This window comes from Mustela nigripes, chromosome 16 (assembly GCF_022355385.1).
Source record: "Mustela nigripes isolate SB6536 chromosome 16, MUSNIG.SB6536, whole genome shotgun sequence".
NCBI lineage: Eukaryota > Metazoa > Chordata > Mammalia > Carnivora > Mustelidae > Mustela > Mustela nigripes.
Window position 1 is genome coordinate 58,210,414 of NC_081572.1, and position 18,692 is coordinate 58,229,105.

The following is an 18,692-nucleotide window of genomic DNA, read 5'->3' on the forward strand; positions in this document are numbered from 1 at the left end:
GGCGGCCGGAGGGCTCGGAACTGGGCCCGGGGCCCCGGCGGGGAGCCCGAGGAGCTCGAGACGGGGAGGGGCCAAGGCCCCGGATGGGGGCGGAGGGACGGCGAAATTGTGGGGAGCGCGGTATGGGGGGGGGGCAGGTGGGGCCGCGTCCGGGTTAGCGCTCTCTGGTCCGTCCCGGCCGCGGAGTGGCGTTGGCTGTGTGTGCCCGTGTATGTTCAGGGTGGGGGTGAGGGGCGCGCCGGGCCTCGTGCTCGAGTAGAAGGGGCCGGAGGGCGGGGAGCGGTTCGGCGTGGTCATCCTGGACCCCGGGGGCCGGCGGGCTGCGAGCGCGGTCTCGGAGGGCCCCGGGCGGTAGATCGCCACTGGGGAGAAACTCGGGGCACTCGGCGCGTGTGAAGGACAGGGGCAGGCGGCCGCCCGAGCTCGGTCCGGGGAGCGGTATGGCGGGGTGGGGCGCCAAGAGATCGAGTAGACTGGAGTCTAGAGAAACCGTGAGTTGGGGGGGCGGGGCGCCAGGCCTCCGGTGGGGGGAAGGGGAGCGCTATAGCGAGGCCTGAGAGGGCGCCGCGCCCTGGCTCCGCCCCTCGCAGGGCGGAAGGGGGAGCAGGGGCGGGTCCCGCACAGCTGGGGACCTGCTGGCCTGGCTGGGGGACCTGAGGAAAGGGGGGGTCGCTTGGGACCTCCGAGATTGAGAGGTGGGGCCTTGACTCAGCTTTTACTGCTTCCACAGATCCACCTCCGACCCTGAAGCCAGAAACTCAGGTGAGCCTTCCCTTCCCTTTGCAGCCTGGGGTTACTACCCGATGCCTTCCCTCTGCCCTCTCCCTTGGCCTGCTCCCCTGCCTTTTCTAGATCCTTCATTGTGGGGACTGTGCCTTCGGGAATGCCCCTCCTAAATTCCTTGCGATACAGGTTTCCTTCTTTTCAGCCACCAGAGAAGCGCCGGAGAACCATTGAGGATTTCAACAAATTCTGCAGTTTCGTCTTGGCCTATGCTGGTTATATCCCCCCTAGCAAAGAGGTAGGGAGTGAGTGGAGGACAGACGACTAGCTTGGGGGAGGCGGTTCTAGACCTTAGGAGGGGGGGGGGGGGGGGGGGGGGGGGGGGGCGGGTGGGCAGAGGGGACTGCGCTACTTTACTGGAGAAGCCTATCAGATGGGACGGTTAAGAGCCTGGAGATTGGAAACCCGTGGGGGAACTCTAGTGCCTTGGGGTGGCTTGAGCAGCAGTGAATGGCCTGGGGGTGTTCGTGGAAGATTCTTCTCAGTGCATTTGAGGAAACAGATAAATCGGGTTCTGGTCTGGGGTGGGGGACGGTGCTGTAAGGCAGGTGAGACTGGGGAGATGGCCAGAAGGTGAGGGCAGAGACAACAGGGAGGTTTTCAAGAGGAGATTATCAGGGGAATTGCAGAGGGGCAGTTTTGAGTGTAGTGACTTTGGGTGGTCTGGGCAGGATACTTTGGGGCAGATCTTGTCCCTGGCTTCTAAGCTGAGCTCATAGAGGGGCTGAGATGCCACCGGGCCGACTACTGACCCTGGTCTCTCCCCTTTTTCAAGGAAAGTGACTGGCCAGCCTCTGGCTCCAGCTCTCCATTGCGTGGTGAGAGTGCAGCAGACAGTGACGGCTGGGACTCGGCCCCCTCAGACCTCCGAACCATCCAGACCTTTGTTAAGAAAGCAAAATCATCCAAGAGAAGGGCGGCTCAATCAGGTCCCACTCAACCAGGACCCCCGAGGTCCACTTTCTCTCGCCTGCAGGCCCCTGACAGCGCAACCCTGCTTGAGAAGATGAAGCTCAAGGACTCTCTCTTTGATCTAGATGGGCCCAAAATGGCATCTCCACTGTCCCCCACATCCCTGACACATGCCTCCCGGCCCCCTGCTGCTCTCACCCCAGTACCCCTTTCTCAGGGGGACCTCTCCCAACCTCCTCGAAAGAAGGACCGAAAGAACCGAAAGCTGGGGCCGGGAGGCGGGGCTGGCTTTGGGGTGCTTCGGAGGCCCCGGCCCGCTCCTGGGGATGGGGAAAAGAGGTCTCGAATTAAGAAAAGCAAGAAACGGAAGTTGAAAAAGGCAGATCGGGGGGACAGACTCCCACCTCCTGGGCCTCCCCGGGCCCCCCCCAGTGATACAGACTCTGAAGAGGAGGAGGAGGAAGAGGAAGAGGAGGAGGAGGAAGACATGGCAGCAGTGGTAGGGGGTGAAGCCCCAGCCCCAGTGCTGCCAACACCCCCCGAGGCTCCTAGGCCCCCCGCCGCAGTGCACCCTGAAGGAGCCCCTCCCACTGACAGCGAGAGCAAGGAAGTGGGCAGCACTGAGACGAGCCAGGATGGAGATGCCAGCTCCAGTGAGGGCGAGATGCGGGTCATGGATGAGGACATCATGGTAGAATCAGGTGAGAGGTCTGCGGAGGCCCAGGGTAGGCTGGGAGGATGGGCTTGGGCTTGTGGACCCAAGAGCTCGGGCAGAACACCAACCAGACCTTCTTTCCCCAGGTGATGACTCATGGGACCTGATCACATGTTACTGCCGAAAGCCCTTTGCAGGGCGGCCCATGATTGAGTGCAGCCTGTGTGGGACCTGGATCCACCTCTCTTGTGCTAAGATCAAGAAGACCAATGTCCCCGACTTCTTTTACTGCCAGAAATGCAAGGAACTGCGGCCAGAGGCCCGGCGGGTAGGGGGGCCTCCCAAATCCGGAGAGCCCTGACATCGCCATCTCCAGGCTGGGACTTCAAATGACAACATGACTTGGGAACTAAGCCTCAGAGTCCTGGGCCTATTCCCTGGAGCTTGGCTGTAGTCCCACTTCAAGGCAGGAAATCCCAAGGGAGACTCGTTTGGAAATGAGTGTCTCACGTTCCAACCTTAACCTTTCCTTCCCACCTTGTGGACTTGAACATGGACCCATTATATACAGCTGGGGGTGGGAGGCTGTCTGGGTCCCTAGACACTTAATTTCTGTCCCTTAGACCTGCTGCCCCTCACTTTCTGGGCCAGGGTTGGAGCTGGGGTGGAATGGGACAGTTGTCTATAAAACTCTAGTGTAAATAGAGCACTCCCCTTCCTCCTCTTTTCTTTTATCTCCCCATTTATTCTACACCGGTTGTATTTTTAATTTTGGACTTCCCCTTTCGGGCAGGGCAGCTCAGAGGTGGAGTACCAACCAGGGTCTAGCCGAGGGAGGAAGGAAAACAGAAAGGTGACGATCCACTCGCTCACCTCGTGTTTTTAATAATAGCGGCCAGCTGTTTGTACAGACAGCCTGCGTGTTGTAAATAAAGCGGAGTGGGCTCTTTGTGTTTCTAGCCCTCACTGACTGTCCTGCTTAGGAGGGAGGCGGTGGACAGGCTGGCAGGAAGAGCAAAGCCCACCTCGAGTCCGAGCGGAAAACGGCCGGGCTCTGCGCCTGCCCGCGGAGCGCCCCCAGCCTCCCGGCTGCAGCTGCTTTGCTCCCACCGCGCCCCCCGGCCCAGGAACCCCGTCTCCCCCAGCCTGTACCCCCCAACACGCACGCTCCAGGGGAATCCGTGTTGCTTGGAGCTCCCCGCCTGAGCGGGACAGAGCTGGGGTGGAAGCCGGTGGCCAGCCCTTTAGGAACGGGGCCAGCTTCGCGGGGGTACCCGGGAGGACGCGGGTGGGGACACATTTGGGGGCGGGGCCGTTGAGGGTTAGGAGACCGTTGCTGAAAGCAACGGTCACGTGGCGGGGGGCACGGGGAGGATCCTGGCCGGTCACGTGACCCGGGAGGGAGTCACGTGACTGGGCGGGCCGACTCGGGCCACGTGACATGAGGAGAGGTGGGCGGGGTACTGAAGGGCGCCCGCGACGTCGGTGGCGGTGGCGCGCGCTGGCGGCGGCGGCGGCGGCGGCCCGGTCCGCGGCTTCAGGTCGAACCTCACGGCTCGCCCCCACATTCCGTCGGCCGCCACCCCGCTGGGCCCCCGCCCCCTTCTCCTTTGCAGCTCTCCGGCGCCCGGCCGGTGCTGTGGGCGCTCGCGCGGCGTGGTGCGGGTGTGCGCAGGCGCGGCGGGGGCGCTTCGCCCCGCTGGGTGGGCGGCGGAGCCCGGGAGCGCGCGGGCGAGACCATGGCGGGCAGCGGCGCGGGGGGCGGTGGTGGGGAGACGAAGGTGATTTACCACCTGGACGAAGAGGAGACTCCGTACCTGGTGAAGATCCCCGTGCCCGCCGAGCGCATCACCCTCGGCGATTTCAAGAGCGTCCTGCAGCGGCCCGCGGGCGCTAAGTACTTTTTCAAGTCTATGGATCAGGATTTCGGGTGAGCGCGAGGCCTAGGCTGGCACCGACGGGGGCTGTGCTGGGGTGGATGGGGCTCCGTGGTGGGGCCCAGGTCTGCTCCGGGCCTTGCTGGTTTTTGCGGGGCGCCAGTGCAGCAGAGGACATTAGGCTGGCGGTAGATTGAGTATCCCAGGACGGGCAAGGTTATGCTTGGACAGATTGGGGCGCACGGAGCCGTAGGACGAAGCACCGGGCTATGCCAAACCAGACTGGGGAAGATTAGACGTTACCGGAATAGGGTGGGGGCACCCTGGTTGATTTGGGGATATTCTGGATGGCTCCGTGTCTTCGGAGCAGTGCTGTAGCACACGGGCTCTGGGAGGGTTACTGAGTCCGCTGATGTAGATTGAACCGTGTCGGGATAACTTGGGATGTTCTGGGATCTATTACAGCAGGCGGGATTGTCTGGGGATGCTCTGGTCCCTACTAGCGCAGAGGATGGTGTATGGGATGGTCTAGCCTGCTTTGGAGTAGACTGGGCTCTCCTGGAAAAACTTCGGCCGTTCTGATCTCTACCGGGTTGGATTGGTTGATCTGAGTTTCTGCTGCGGCCTAATTTCTATGGAGACAGTCTTTAGAGAAGCAGACAGCCCTATTGGGATAATCTGGTCTGCATTGGTGCAGACAGCTGCATGAGGGGACATTCTAGGGTGTTGCTAAAACATATTGCTCTGTTCTAGGGTAATTTGGGTCATTTTGGGGTAGATTAGGACTTTAAGTAATAAATGCACTTAGAGTTTTTGAGCTGAGCCCCTCCAGGTAGCCTGCCTCAGCCCTTGAAGGCAGGCTGAGTTAGACCGGAACAGTCTGGGTTCGAGGGTAGCAGAACAGAGTGGAGTCTACTGAAAAGATTGCCGGACATTGGGAAAGTGGGACGGTCTTAGGAATTACGTGGGAGTTAGATTGAGGTTTTTCTGTTTGTTAGCGGCATAATCCGGGAAATGGACACAGGTAGCAGAAAAAGGTCAGTCCAGGTAAGCGATGCGCAGTGATTTTTTGGTGAGTTATAATTGTGACTAGTATTGAGCTGACCAGTCTGTAAATGAGGTCACCCAGAGTGGAATAATTTGCCAGACTAGGTTACGCCAAGATTGGTTTATGTAGCAAAGAGTACTGGGTTGTAGTGACACAGAGCGGTGGTGGTGAATGGGGCTGAGTTGCCCCATTGATAACAAATGGGTTTAAGTCATCACATGCTCAGGCTTCTGGATCCATATTAGGCTAAAGGGTTAATCAGACGGGCTGTCCTAATTTGGAGGCAAGGATGCGTGTGTATGAGAGAGTGAGTCTGTTTAGGGTGGGGAGTTGCGTTGTTCTTAGGTTGACTCAACAGATAGCTGGCCATGCTCACCAAGCATCAGGTTCCTTGCCGTGTGACCGGGATATGGTGCTGAACAGAACAGGCGTCCAGCATTGCCCATGGTGGCTGAGAAGAAGGGACAAGTGCTGTCCATCCCAGGGAACCTGTGGGAGAGATGACCCCAAGGCTGGGCTTCTTAGTGTAGAATTCTGTGCCAGATGAGTCACAGGGGAATGAGAAGCCGGGCTTCCCCTGTCTTTGGGAGGGCTCAGCCTGGTGAGGAAGTGTCAGTCTTCCCTGTAACGAGTATTTTCATGTGGGGGAAGGTAGAGGCACGTTTGGGTGGCCTTCTGGGAGTGAGGTGGGGGAAACTAAGGAAAGTAGGAGACTACAGATCTCAGACGCAAGGCTTCACGGACGGCGTGTGAGGAGCAGGCTGGCGGCTGGGGGACATGCCCATAGGGCTCCTGAGGTTAAACATATATTTGGGGCAGCTGCGGTCACCGGAGGGGATGGGCCAGCCTTTGACATTGAAGTGAGAGGTTTGAATTAGACCCAAGGAAATCTTTGGAGCAGCGTCAAACTGGAAGTTGGGTTGGGGAGAGGGGGAGGAGGATGGGGGTGAATCTGGAGACTCCCTAGGTGTGAGAGCAAAGAAGCATTTTGGCGTCAGGGATGAGGACTTGGTCAGGCTGCGGAAAAGTCAATGTCCTTGATCTGGATGAGGTATCGGGAGGAGCCTTGAATGGGGGTGCATGTGGGGGGCCCTAGGCAGTTCTCACTGGCCTCTATGCTGTCTCTTGGCAGAGTGGTGAAGGAGGAGATTTCGGATGACAATGCCCGCCTTCCCTGCTTCAATGGAAGGGTGGTGTCCTGGGTGAGCATCCTGTCCCTCCCACATTGCCAGGCTCCTCTGAGCCTCACCTGCCCCCTGCCCTCTGCCCCGGAGCTGGAGGCCCTGGCTCCTTGCTGCCTCACCCGCTTGGAGAGCCAGCTGGAGCTCCTCACCTCCTTTTGGAGCTTCTACTGCTTGCTCCTGCTTTTTCTGGGCCTTTCACTGGCCCTGTGCTCACTCATACCTGGTCCTATTTCCCAGTCTCTTCCCTTTCTCTCGTCTTGGTTGCCTGCCTTCCTGGTTGAGCCCGTTTTTGTCATGGCATCTCTCCAGCTAGTGTCGTCAGATAACCCCCAACCTGAGATGGCTCCCCCGGCCCACGAGCCCCGGATAGAACTGGCGCCGCCCCCTGCACCGTTACCCCCTGTGCCCCCAGAGAGGACCAGTGGCATTGGGGACTCCAGGCCTCCGTCCTTCCAGTGAGTCTTTGGGATTCTTGAGTCCGGGGGAAGGAGGTGAGGGGGTGCCTCAAGCGCCCCTCCCTGGGGAGAAGTTGAAGACGTGAATGCCTCTCCCCCTGATGCATCTCTGCCCACCCAGCCCCAATGTGTCCAGCAGCCGGGAAAACCTGGAGCCTGAGACAGAAACAGAGTCGGTTGTGTCCCTGCGGCGGGAACGGCCTCGCAGGAGAGACAGCAGTGAGCATGGCGGTGAGGGGGGCTGGCCCCAAGTGTTGGGTCCACAGGGAGCTGGGTAGGCCTGGGGTTGGGCCAGAGCTGTGATGAAGGTAAGCGGCATGAGACCTGTGTTCCTGAGGTTCCTGGTCGCACGCAGCGGGGGGCCACAGGCCCAGTGGCCCCTCACGGCTGGAGCGCCACCTGGCTGGGTACGAGAGCTCCTCGACCCTGATGACCAGCGAGCTGGAGAGCACCAGCCTGGGGGACTCGGACGAGGAGGACACCATGAGCAGGTATGCCCCCGCCCCCTCTCTTCCCGCGTCCCCGCCGCACCTCCCATCTCTCTGTCTGGCCCCACGACGACCTCTGCCCATGAGCCCCCGTTGCCGACCTCCTGACAGGTTCAGCAGCTCCACGGAGCAGAGCAGTGCCTCCCGCCTCCTCAAGCGCCACCGGCGGCGGAGGAAACAGCGGCCACCTCGCCTGGAGAGGGTGAGGGGGTGCTCCCGGGGTCACTGGAGCTCGGAGAAGTTGGGGCCCTGGCTTAGGGGGCACGGGGCACAGGAAGTGAGACTCTGGAGTGGTCTGTGGGCCGCTGAACGCAGTCCCACTCCTTCCCCATGTCCCCCGCAGGCCTCCTCCTTCAGCAGCGTCACCGACTCCACCATGTCTCTCAACATCATCACGGTCACCTTGAACATGGGTACGCGGGGACGCGGGGCTGGGGGTTGGGGCGCGTGCTGGGCGGGCTTCTCCTCATCACACCCGCCCCCTCTGCAGAGAAGTACAACTTCTTGGGCATTTCTATCGTGGGCCAGAGCAACGAGCGGGGCGACGGCGGCATCTACATCGGCTCCATCATGAAGGGCGGTGCCGTGGCGGCTGACGGGCGCATCGAGCCAGGCGACATGCTGCTGCAGGTGGGGCGCACGGCAGCTGCAGGGTGTCAGCTGTGGGCGGTGGGGTGGCTGCCGGGGGCACTTCTGAGCCCGCCGGCCCGGCTTCCAGGTGAACGACATGAACTTCGAGAATATGAGCAATGACGACGCGGTGCGGGTGCTGCGGGACATCGTGCACAAGCCAGGGTGAGCCGCCGGCCCGCAGAGCGGGGGCAGCACCGCAAACTGTGAGGAACACCCATGGGGCAAAGGGGTGCCTACGCGACCCCCACCCGGATTGGGAGCTCGGGGGCCTCAAAGCCCTCCAAGGGCCCCTCGCTGGTTCTCCCTGTTGCGGGGTATGCTGCCCTGCCTTGGTCTGTCCGCTCTGGGTCTGTGCGTGCGTGGTGTCACCCCTGTGTGCACCTGCACGTGTATGTATGTGTATGTATGTGTCTGTCCCCGTCTTTAAGGGGCAGGGTTCAGCCTGCTGTCTGCTGGACGGGCTCCCCAGGGCCCTGGGCCGTATGTGCTTTCTTGTGTGGGTCAGCAGTGTTTCCAGAGGTGTCCGTGGCAGTGGGTCCCCTGCACCGGGGCCTCCTCACCTCAGCCCTGCAGCCCAGCCCCCTCTGTGGCCGCCACCCTGCACCACTCCTGCATGACTGCTGTTCCCTTCCCCACAGCCCCATCGTGCTGACGGTGGCCAAGTGCTGGGATCCCTCTCCCCAGGCCTACTTTACTCTTCCTCGAAGTGAGTGCTGCAGGGGTAGGAGACGGGGGAGCTGGGTTCGGGCCTCCAGGCAACAGGAAGGGGTGGAGGAGTGGGGAGGGATGGGGCAGGGGTGGCATGGGAGCAGCGGGGAAACCGTCATCACAGGGGCTTCTCTGTCGCAGATGAGCCCATCCAGCCCATCGACCCCGCTGCTTGGGTGTCCCACTCCGCTGCGCTGACGGGCACCTTCCCAGCCTATCCGGGCTCCTCGTCCATGAGCACCATGACATCGGGCTCCTCCCTGCCTGAGGGTGAGCCCCCAGCCCACTTCAACTCCCGCCCCCTGCCCTGAAAGGCTTCCTGCCGGTGCTGTGGCCTGCCACGCCTCGGCCATGGGCCCTACTTCTTAGCCCTCGTTTCTTCTCTCGGACAGGCTGCGAGGGCCGGGGTCTCTCCGTCCACACGGACATGGCGTCTGTGACCAAGGCCATGGCAGCCCCAGAATCTGGGCTGGAAGTTCGGGACCGCATGTGGCTCAAGATCACCATCCCTAACGCCTTTCTTGGTATGGCTAGGTCCTGGGCAGGTTGGGGCGGGTCCCTCTGGGGACGGGCCTGGCAGGGGTGAGGTGGGAGGCGGGGAGGAGAACCTGACCTTCTCTGCTCTGGGTGCCCCCAGGCTCAGACGTGGTCGACTGGCTCTACCACCACGTGGAAGGCTTCCCCGAGCGGCGGGAGGCCCGCAAGTACGCCAGTGGGCTGCTCAAGGCCGGCCTTATCCGACACACCGTGAACAAGATCACCTTCTCTGAGCAGTGCTATTACGTTTTTGGGGACCTCAGTGGCGGCTGCGAGAGCTGTGAGTCCCGGCCCCCAGAGTGGGGCTCCTCCTGCCTCGTCCCGCTCCTCTGGCTGCACCCCTAGCCGAGAAGCCAGCCAGGGCTGCCGTGGACAGTTGTGCAGCATGTGTCCTGCATGAGGCTCTGCCCTGGCTGACGACACCAAGCCGTGTTCTGTGGATAAGCTTGCGCTGGGCCTGGGGCTGGGGGTAGGCCGTGTCTTCCTGAGTCTCACGAGAGCGTGTGGGACTGGTGGCCCTGGGCGAGCTCTGCCCTGACCGCGGTGGCCCTCGTCTTTGTCCCCCTCGTGGATTGGATGGTTCTGGGGAAACCATTTCTCTCAAAGCAGTGACTCCCAGGTTCCTGTCGTTGCTTCTCAGATCTCGTCAACCTGTCCCTGAATGACAACGATGGCTCCAGTGGGGCGTCGGACCAGGACACTTTGGCTCCTCTGCCCGGGGCCACCCCCTGGCCCCTGCTGCCTACTTTCTCCTACCAGTACCCGGCCCCGCACCCATACAGCCCCCAGCCACCACCCTACCACGAGCTCTCCTCCTACACCTATGGGGGCGGCAGTGCCAGCAGTCAACACAGTGAGGGTAAGTCACTGTCCCATGCCAGCACCGCTGGAGCCCGGAGACAGCCCTGGGGGACCAGGGAGGAGAGGCTGGGGCAGGGGCTGGGATGGCCAAGGGATGCTAGGCCCAGGCTCAGGTGGCCTCATCCCTCTACCCCTACAGGGAGCCGGAGCAGTGGGTCAACGCGAAGCGACGGGGGGGGCAGGACGTACAGGAAGGCCAGAGGAGCGGGCCCCTGAGTCCAAGTCTGGCAGTGGCAGTGAGTCCGAGCCCTCCAGCCGCGGGGGCAGCCTCCGGCGGGGCGGGGATCCTAGCGGGGCTGATGGGGGCCCTCCGCCTTCCAGAGGCTCATCAGGGGGTGCGCCTAATCTCCGAGCCCAGCCTGGGCTCCATCCTTATGCACCGCCCCCGGGGACAGCCCTCCCCTACAACCCCATGATGGTGGTCGTGATGCCCCCACTTCCACCCCCCATCCCTCCAACTGTGCAGCCCCCGGGGGCCCCTCCGGTCAGAGACCTGGGTTCTGTGCCCCCCCGAACTGACAGCGAGCCGCCAAAGCTTCCACATGGCCATGGGCAACCCCAGTGAGTTCTTTGTGGACGTCATGTAGAGTGCACAGCGGGGGCCGTGTCAGGTCTCCTCCCTCCGCCCATCTGGTCTGTATTTGGTGCTTTTGTCCGTCCTGTGCCCTGCCCATCACGGGGTTTGCCACTGTGACTTTCACCGGCAGTGCCTGGTCCCTCTCCTGCTCTTGGGGGTGTACAAGGGACCTTTGGTTATTTTTAGCTTTATTGTTTTTATAAGCCTTGGGGGGGGGGGTTGAGATAGACTTTCATATTTTTGGACTATTTTTTTAGTAGACGTTTCCCTTTTTATATGAAGAACCCGTCTCCCGGGCCCCTTCTAACCCCAGAATGTGACCTCCTACTCTGCCCACCCCGTCAGCTATGTCCTGTGCAGGGCGGGGGCTGGGCAGCGGTACCCTGGGAGGATGGGGCGGGCACCCCAGCTGGCAGTCAGATGAAGCTGGGGTGCTGGTGCTGGGGCCCACGTAGCTGCTTTTGTTACTCTATTTATTTAGTCATCACTTGTATAAAACCAAATAAAGCAATAGGGGCAAACTCTCGCTGCCTCTGGCTCCTTTCTTTGGGAGGGAGGCAGGTAGCGAGGGAGAGACGAGACACCGCAGCAGAGAGTGGCTTGTCAGAAGCTTTACTTGAAAGGCCGTGTGTGGGCCTCTGAGCCGCAGGGCCCCAGGGCCAGGCCCTCTTTAAGGCAGACCCAGTGCTCCGGGCAGGGAGCTGGGCGTGAGAAAAGGCACGTGCCAGGCCAGGCCCCAGCGGGGAGCGGTCAGAAGCCAAGGGGGTTGCTGGTGACCATGCCGCCTCGCTCCACCAAGGCCTTGGAGATGCTCTTGAAGTTTCGGAAGAGCTCTTGCTGCTGTGGGTCAGATTGCAGGGCGCTCATGCTCTCCCGGACGCGGGCTGCCGCCTGCGGACAGGTGACGAGGGGTTCAGGCCCAGGCCTTGCACGCCGCCCCCCCCCGGCCCCCCCACCCGCCGCTAGCCCTTGGTAACCCGAATTTCACCTCGATGCACCAGCTGTCACAGAGCATCTTCTCGTGCTGGGCTGTAGAGTGGCCCTCGCTCAGGGATCTTGAGGCCCTGGAGCAAAGCAGGAAGGGAAAACGATGCTGGGCTGTGAGCCCACCCCGGGTGCCTCCCCCCACCTCCCCCGCGGCCTGGGCCGCTGCCTCACCTGGACAGGACTACCACCATGGCATAGAGGTCGATTGCGCTGTCTGCCAGGCGCTGCAGGACCAGCTGTTCATCTGTCAGGTAGGGGGCTCAGGGTCGGCGGGTGAAAGCTGGGGTGGGGGGCAGGGACCATGGGGTGGGGTGGGGTGGTGGGGGAGTGGGGCTCACTCACTGACGATCCCCTTCTTGTGTTTTATCAGCTTGGCCTCTACCACGCTGGCGAACTGCTCCAGGGCCTGCACTGTCTGCACAGAGAGGGATGGCGCCAGCGCTCAAGGGGCCCAGCTGCATCAGCCCTCCCCCCACCAATTGCCGTCCCACCACCAGCTGCTTACCAGCTCTCCGCTCCGATTCAGCTCCGGGTGGACGAGGCCACTGAGACTCAGGCCACTGCCCAGCCCCGCCCGCCTTCGAGGAATGGGGAGAGTGACAGGTTAGTCGCCACGCCCCATCCTGGCCCCTGCCCCAACTGGCCCAAGCTTACCTCCTCAGCTGTTTGCCCGCCTCTCCTAGCAGGAGACCCGCGTTCCCAAAGGGGTTCTTTAGAGCGTTGCCAAGTCCAGAAAGTTCCTTCCCTTTGTCCTGTGTGGGAAGAGGCTCCAACAGTCAAGACATGCCCTCCTCTCCAACCTCCACCCCCCCCAACCCCCCCCCTCCCCGCTCAGTTCCTTTTACCATACAGCCCTGCAGAGCCACAAACAGCCGGAGAATATCGTTAGTCCCCTCGAAGATCCGGAAAATGCGCAGATCACGGAGAACGCGCTCCACCCCAGGTTCCTGCCGCAGGGGAAGCCAGAGCCGCAGCCTCACTGAGTGGCCCCGTCCACCCCTCCTGTCCCCCATGGCCACCCCAGGCAGAACGCGTGTCTGTACCTTCATGAAACCCATACCGCCCATGATCTGGATGCACTCGTCAGTCACCTTCCAGGCTGCCTCCTGGGGACCGAGAGCCACTTGAGATCGTCTTGGAGCCGAGCTCCCCACCTGGGCTCTCCCACCCTGTAGGCCGGGGACCTCACCGAGCCGAAGATTTTACTGATGGCAGCCTCGATCTGGAAATCCGTGGCTCCCTGATCCATGTTGGCACTCACCATGTAAGCCATGGACTGAGGTGGCACGGTTGGGACGTGGGAAGGAAAAGGGCAGCGTCATGCTCACTAAAGGCCCCCAGACCAGGTCTGCCCTAGCTCACGGCGGCCCCTGCCTTCACCTCCTAGCTCCCCCCGGGAGGCATAGGGAAGCACTTGTTCCCCCGAGCCAGCTCCGCCGAAGCCTCTAGGCACTGGACTTCTTTGGAAGGGGTGCAGAGGGAGTCCACTTGAGGGACCTCTAGCAGAAGGGCCCGGCTTTCCCCCTCCTGCAGCGGCTGAGCTGACTATGCCTCCCCGCATCCCCTAGGGCATTGGTGTAAAGTTGGAGACCCACTGCCCCAGGTGCTGCTGGGGGTTGTAGTCCGACCCGACTGGGAGGAAGGCTGAGGGGCTCGGGGGGTTGTAGGGGGACAGGCCCTCACCTCAGTCACATACTGCAGCATAGCCATCCGGGCCAGCTTCTCCTGGATCAGCCCAAAGTTGTGAATCTTGTCCCCAAACTGGGTACGATTAGTAGCATGGTCCACCTGGAAGAGGGCACGTGTGTGGCCGTGTGGCTCTGGAGTGTCCCTCTGCTGGGAGAGGGGCGCAGTGGGGCGGGGAGGGAGGACCTGGGGGATGGGGTGACTCTGCATCAGGCTGGCTGACTCGGGGAGGGCACTCACCGCCTTAGCAATGATGCCCCTCATGGTGCCCGCAAGGGCTGCGGCCATGCCGAACCTTCCATTGTTGAGGATGTGCATGGCGACCTTGAAGCCGCCCCCCACCTCACCCAGCACGTTCTCTGTTGGCACCCGTACGCCGTCAAAGTACACCTCTGCTGTGTTCGAGGCCTTGATGCCCATCTTCTTCTCGGGGGGCCCACTGCGATAGGGCAGGGTATAGAAGCAGACATGGGCTCAAGAGGTTGCTAGGGGACGGGCAGGGGGTGGGGCTTTGGTGTTGGGGAGCAGGTGTAGGCAGTAGTGCCTGCAGGCCCGACGGCGAGGACACCTGGTTCTCTAGCCTCCCAGATGTTAAGCTCACTGGTTGCAGGAGCCAAAGCCTTACATTAGTTGCGTGCAGCTTAATCCCAAAGGGAACGTGCTGTCCAGCCCAGCCACTTTGGGGCTCGCGCATGTCCCCAGGGTCCCTGGGGTGACCTGTAACCCTGGACTGCAATGCTGTGCCCCCAGGCTTTGCTTCTGTTTCCGCCCCACACCCACTCACTGGGTGACGCCGCCAAAGCCCCGCTCCACCACAAACGCTGTGATCTTCTCCTTCACGGCCCCCGTGGCTGCATCTGTGACTGGGGTCTTGGCAAAGACCGTGAACACATCTGCCAGTCCCCCATTACTATGGAAAGATGAGGGGCAGTTAGGGTGCGGGGGACGGAGCAGTGGGGCCCGAGACTGGGAAGAGGTGGAGAGGAGGAGACAAACGGGGGGGTGGGCGGAGAAGGGGGAGATTGCCTGATCCAAATCTTGCTTCCATTGAGGGTATAATATTTTCCACAGGGGCTGGGCACAGCGGAAGTTCGGATGGAAGCCGCGTCAGACCCACTGGAGGGTTCGGTTAGACAGAAAGCCGCTATGGTCTCTCCTGTCGGAGAGAGCGTGCCTTTAACCTGGGTCCTGTAGGCAGCGGAGGCCCCACACTGCCTCCACGGTGCCCACAGGCAGGTTCCTCAGTGTTTCTGGCCAAGGTCCCCTTCTTGTTCCCAACCAGCACACTGATGTCTTCCCAGAATCCCCTCCAGGTGACACGCAGGCTATATGGTGACCTCCATGCCACCAGCCTAATTTGTACCAAGCTCAGGACACCCCCAGTCCCTGGTCTCCTGGGGCTGCCTTACCAGATGCCAGTTTGGGGAGGTACTTTTCTTTCTGGGCTTTTGTGCCAAAGAGCAGGATGCCTTTGAAGCCAATGCTCTGATGGGCCCCCAGGGTGATTCCCACGCCAAGGTCGTGCGTGCCAACGATCTCCACCAAGCGGGCGTACTGCAGAGGTAAAGCAGGCATCCAGGACTGCTGCTGGCTGTGTGGGGGCCTTAGCAGGAAAGCGTGGACAACAGGACAGGGCCTGACCTGGACATCCCCCTACAGTGACTGCAGAGAGGAAATATCCCCACGGCAGAGAGGGACACGAGTTGGGAAGCTTTCTAACCCACTATCCCTCTGCGCTGGGACTTGTGAACCTAGATGAGGTCCGTGATCCCAAGGGACTACATATAGTTCAGTTTTCTTTGGAAGCGTACGTGCTGGAAAATTTGTTTTTTGTTTGCAACAGTGTGTATGGACTGGGGGGCAGTTACCGCACAAATCTAAACCCTGGGTTACGTGAGAAAGGAGCTTTAATCCGTGAAGTTGGAGATGGAGGTGCTGGCGGAGGGCGGGGAGCTTTCTCACCTGGGTGTTGCAAAGGCCCACACCACCCAGCTCACTGGGCACTTGCAGACCAAAGGCCCCCAGCTCCTTGAGGCCCTGCATGGTGGTCTCCTCCACCTTCTCCATCATGTCATTCTTGGCCGCATCGTTCACCTCCTGGAGAAGGCCCGGGAGGCTACATCCAGACTCTTTAAGCTGCTCCACACCTCTCCCATGCCATCAGGGACCAAAGCCCTGTTTCCCCACCGCAATCATTCCTCACCTCAAAGAAACGGGACACAGGCCCCACCAGCTCTTTGAGAAACTGTGTCTGTTCCTCGTTGAGCACTGTGGAGGATGGGGAACAGGCTGGTCAGGTCACCCAGGTCATGGAGGGACGCTGCCCTGCCCCACCCAGCTCTGCGGAGCCCTTACCAGAGGGGTAAGGGAACACCTGGTCGGTGGTGAGCTGTCCCTTGAACATCCCCACAGCGAAGGACTTCGATTCCTGCGCAGGGAGAAGCGGGTTTCAGGCAGCTGCCCTCGAGGCAGGTGAGCCCCTGATCTAGCTCCTCCCGGCCTGGAGGCCACGTACCGCCTTGGCCTGGTTCTCCCTGGTCGAGGCCTCCGGGGAGAGGGAATCTGACTTCTCCAGAACCGCCTGGGGAGAGGTTGCAGTTAGCGAGGCCGGGGAAAGGGCTTCCGGAGAGCTAGGGGGAAAGGCTGGGTGCCGGCGGAGAGAGGGTGCGGCGACCTTTCCCCTAGTCCCATCATCAGGGCACCCTGGCCTGCCCTTTCCCCTACTTTCGGCGCCAGGCCGGGCGGCAGGTGCCCAGGACGCGGAGGGAGACCCCTGCCGGCGGTGGGGAAGGGGCAGCCGAGGCGGAGCCTCCACTCCACGCCGCGCGCCCCAGCCCGCCGTCACTCACCTGAGCGGCCCCACTGGCGTAGGGTCGGCGGGCCGGCCCGAGCGGGGGCTGCCCCAGGAGCACACTGGGCCGCGAGCTGTGGGGACAGGGGGCTCAGTCCTGGCCCGGTCCCCCGCCCCGCTGCCACCACCCCCTGCCCCGTGCCTCCCGTCCGACACGCACCTTGCGGCCCCCAACCTCCGCAGCAGCCGCCCCACACTCGGGGCCATCCGAGTCGCCTGCATCTCCGAACCGCTCCCGCCGCCGCTGACACAACCGCTGACCTACCGCCGTTGTCCCGTCTGCCAAAGTCTGGCTGTCTCCCTCCAGTCTTGACTCATCGTCCACAATGCACCGGGAGGCGGGTGGGCGGGGCTTCCGGTCGCCGGGGCATGCTGGGAGGCGTAGTTCCGGAGCGCCCCCCAGCCCCTGCATTCTTGTTGACCTAGGGCGATCTCCAAACGTCCCCTCTCCCCCAAACGCCTACATCCCGCGGGTCCGAACCAAAGTGTAGCCCTCGGAGAGGGTGATTGGATAGGCTGGGGCGGAAGAGGGAGGAGCTTGGGCGACTGCAGCCTGAGGGATGGAGGCTAGACCAGAAGGAGGACTTCCAGGTGGAGTCGGCAGGAAGAGATGGGAAGGAAGAAATTAAGATAGATACCAGAGGCGGAGGAGGGAAAGGCGACCCTTTGGGGTCCCTTGTGGAATCCATCACCATCAACACGAAAAGGAGGACATGGTGGGACGGGGGGAACCAAGTATATTGTCCTGAGACATGGGAGGTGTCACTGACTTTGGAAACAGCTGAGTTTTCACAATAGGACCCCCCACACACACACCCCGCAAACTCAGTGCCTCGCCTTGAGAGCCTCTGAGATTTTCCCCAGCGTCTTTCTCTTCCATGGTTCCTTCCCAAGACCCTGTGTTTAGGCTAGATCTCTGACACTGGATTATTCCCAGCCCCAGAGGACCTGTAGGTGGTCTCGTCCCCTCCACTCCTCACATACACACCTACTTCTCTAGCCCTAGGCCAAGGAATCCCAGGTGATTTATACCTCAGTTCTGCCACCCACTGGGGACACACCCAGGAGGAGAGATCTGGGCTCACCTGCCTTTCCTTTTGGGCTGCAGGAGACTCCTTGGAGGTGAACCTGGTCCACCAGCCCCTCTGGGAAGTGTAGCAAACTCACCCCCCCCCCTCCCGCTTTGGGGAGAGGGGCTGGCTTGTGAGGCGCCAGGGGAAGGATGGGACTGCCCACTTGAGCTAACAGCTAGAACTGGGTGGGGAGGCAGCTCAGCTCCAACCCAGCGGATTAGGGAGATTAAGTCAGAGGGGAGAGATGTCCGAGACACCCAGAGGTGAAACTCCAGAGTCCTGTGGAGGAAAGGCCTGGGGGCTGAGCGGAGTGGGGTGGGGTGGGGGCTGGGATTCGGGGACCCTTCTCCTGAACCTTCCCATAGAATGTGGGTCGAAAGAGCACAGGCTGGGGAAGGTGAGTGAGTGTCCTGGTCCCTCTGTCTCTTCCTTGTCCCACTCCTTCATCCCTTGCTTGCATCTCGCCAGCCCCCCGCTCAGCCCTCTGGCTCCTGGCGCCCCCACTGTTGCGATGGGCACCCCCTCTCCTCGCCGTGCTGCACAGTGACCTCTTCCAGGCCTTGCTGGGTGAGTAGCCCCAATTCTCTGAAGGGCAGTGGTGGAAAGGGTGGCCTGGGCCTCCCAGGGCAGTGACTGAACTTGGGGGCTGGTCGGGAGCGAGTAGGTGGTATGGGGCAAGCGGGGGTCTATGCAGGGGTCAGGCGTCTAGACTGTCCTCCCTCGGGATCCAGCTGTCCTGGCTGGTGGTGCTCCTCCCTGGACAGACACCAGGAGGCGAGATGGTGGCAGGGGTGGCCTGGGAGGCAGGGCTGGGGGAGGGTAACTCAGCTCTGTTCTGGTGACAGACATCCTGGACTATTATGAGGCCTGCATCTCAGAGAGCCAGGTAAGGGGGTGAGGTGGGGCCCTGTCCTCAGGGAGCAGGCAGGCAGGGGATGGCTGAGCTCACTTGGGCGACTTGGGGGCCCTGAGCACAAACTCCTGAGTCTGGGGTGTAGAGAATGCCCTCTCCACTCCCCACCTCCCTAGCCTCCTGCTTCCCCCCTTTCCTGGGCCCCAGTTGAGGACACTGAAGAGTCCAGGACAGTCATTTCTCGGGCCTCCTGAGGGATGGCTCGCCACCCCCCAGGGAGTCCCTCAGGCCCTGGCAGCCGGGCCCCAGGACTGAAGGGAGCATGGGTGCTCCCAGCCCCACTGCGGGGTGCTTCCACCTCTGAGAAACGGGAGTCATCCTCCTGATCTCTGTCGTCTGCGCTGGTGCCTGGCCAGGCCTCCATCTTTGCCTCAGGGCCTCTCTGCTGCTGCTCTCCTCTCCTCTCCCATTATCCGGGTTCCTGCCGGCACTGAAGCAGTTAACTCTGCCAAGGCACCCCCCCC

The 18,692-nt window shown here is 61.8% G+C and overlaps 3 protein-coding genes across 3 annotated transcripts in view; 2 read left to right on the plus strand and 1 right to left on the minus strand.

Annotated features, from left to right (window-relative positions):
* The window catches only part of PHF23 (PHD finger protein 23), a 4,344-nt gene extending 1,035 nt beyond the window's left edge, over positions 1 to 3,309 (plus strand). The window contains exons 2-5 of the mRNA XM_059379208.1: positions 731 to 762; positions 929 to 1,021; positions 1,559 to 2,396; positions 2,497 to 3,309. Of these exons, the coding sequence (XP_059235191.1) occupies positions 731 to 762; positions 929 to 1,021; positions 1,559 to 2,396; positions 2,497 to 2,711 (1,178 nt within the window). The 3' untranslated portion in view covers positions 2,712 to 3,309. The remainder of the gene's footprint in view (positions 1 to 730; positions 763 to 928; positions 1,022 to 1,558; positions 2,397 to 2,496) is intronic.
* Positions 3,310 to 3,834: 525 nt separating this feature from the next.
* DVL2 (dishevelled segment polarity protein 2) lies at positions 3,835 to 11,242 on the plus strand. Its single transcript, XM_059378713.1, is given in 17 exon segments — positions 3,835 to 4,280; positions 6,408 to 6,477; positions 6,769 to 6,914; positions 7,036 to 7,145; positions 7,270 to 7,405; positions 7,514 to 7,604; positions 7,746 to 7,815; positions 7,893 to 8,032; positions 8,121 to 8,197; positions 8,674 to 8,741; positions 8,885 to 9,013; positions 9,136 to 9,267; positions 9,381 to 9,560; positions 9,921 to 10,139; positions 10,281 to 10,312; positions 10,314 to 10,646; positions 10,648 to 11,242. Coding segments are annotated over 17 exon segments (2,205 nt in total). The 5' UTR covers positions 3,835 to 4,089; the 3' UTR covers positions 10,729 to 11,242.
* A 72-nt stretch (positions 11,243 to 11,314) lies between these two features.
* On the minus strand, positions 11,315 to 16,555 carry ACADVL (acyl-CoA dehydrogenase very long chain). Its single transcript, XM_059378715.1, has 20 exons — positions 16,403 to 16,555; positions 16,241 to 16,316; positions 15,907 to 15,972; positions 15,747 to 15,819; positions 15,595 to 15,659; positions 15,354 to 15,488; positions 14,801 to 14,945; positions 14,418 to 14,547; positions 14,176 to 14,301; positions 13,632 to 13,830; positions 13,389 to 13,493; positions 12,895 to 12,981; positions 12,749 to 12,811; positions 12,551 to 12,652; positions 12,360 to 12,457; positions 12,211 to 12,283; positions 12,048 to 12,120; positions 11,877 to 11,949; positions 11,707 to 11,782; positions 11,315 to 11,609 (listed from the first exon to the last, which is right to left on the minus strand). The coding sequence occupies exons 1-20, from the start codon at positions 16,462 to 16,464 to the stop codon at positions 11,469 to 11,471; spliced, it is 1,968 nt and encodes a 655-aa protein (XP_059234698.1). The 5' UTR covers positions 16,465 to 16,555; the 3' UTR covers positions 11,315 to 11,468.
* Positions 16,556 to 18,692: the final 2,137 nt, after the last annotated feature.

What these genes read in the sequence shown, in the direction of transcription:
- ACADVL (XM_059378715.1), bottom strand. Translation starts at nt 16,464, where the DNA reads ATGCAGGCGACTCGGATGGCCCCGAGTGTGGGGCGGCTGCTGCGGAGG. An exon ending in CCTCCCCAAACTGGCATCTG is followed by an intron (nt 14,548 to 14,800) that starts GTAAGGCAGCCC and finishes TCTCTCCGACAG; the next exon opens with GAGAGACCATAGCGGCTTTC. An exon ending in TGAATCGGAGCGGAGAGCTG is followed by an intron (nt 12,121 to 12,210) that starts GTAAGCAGCTGG and finishes CTCTCTGTGCAG; the next exon opens with ACAGTGCAGGCCCTGGAGCA.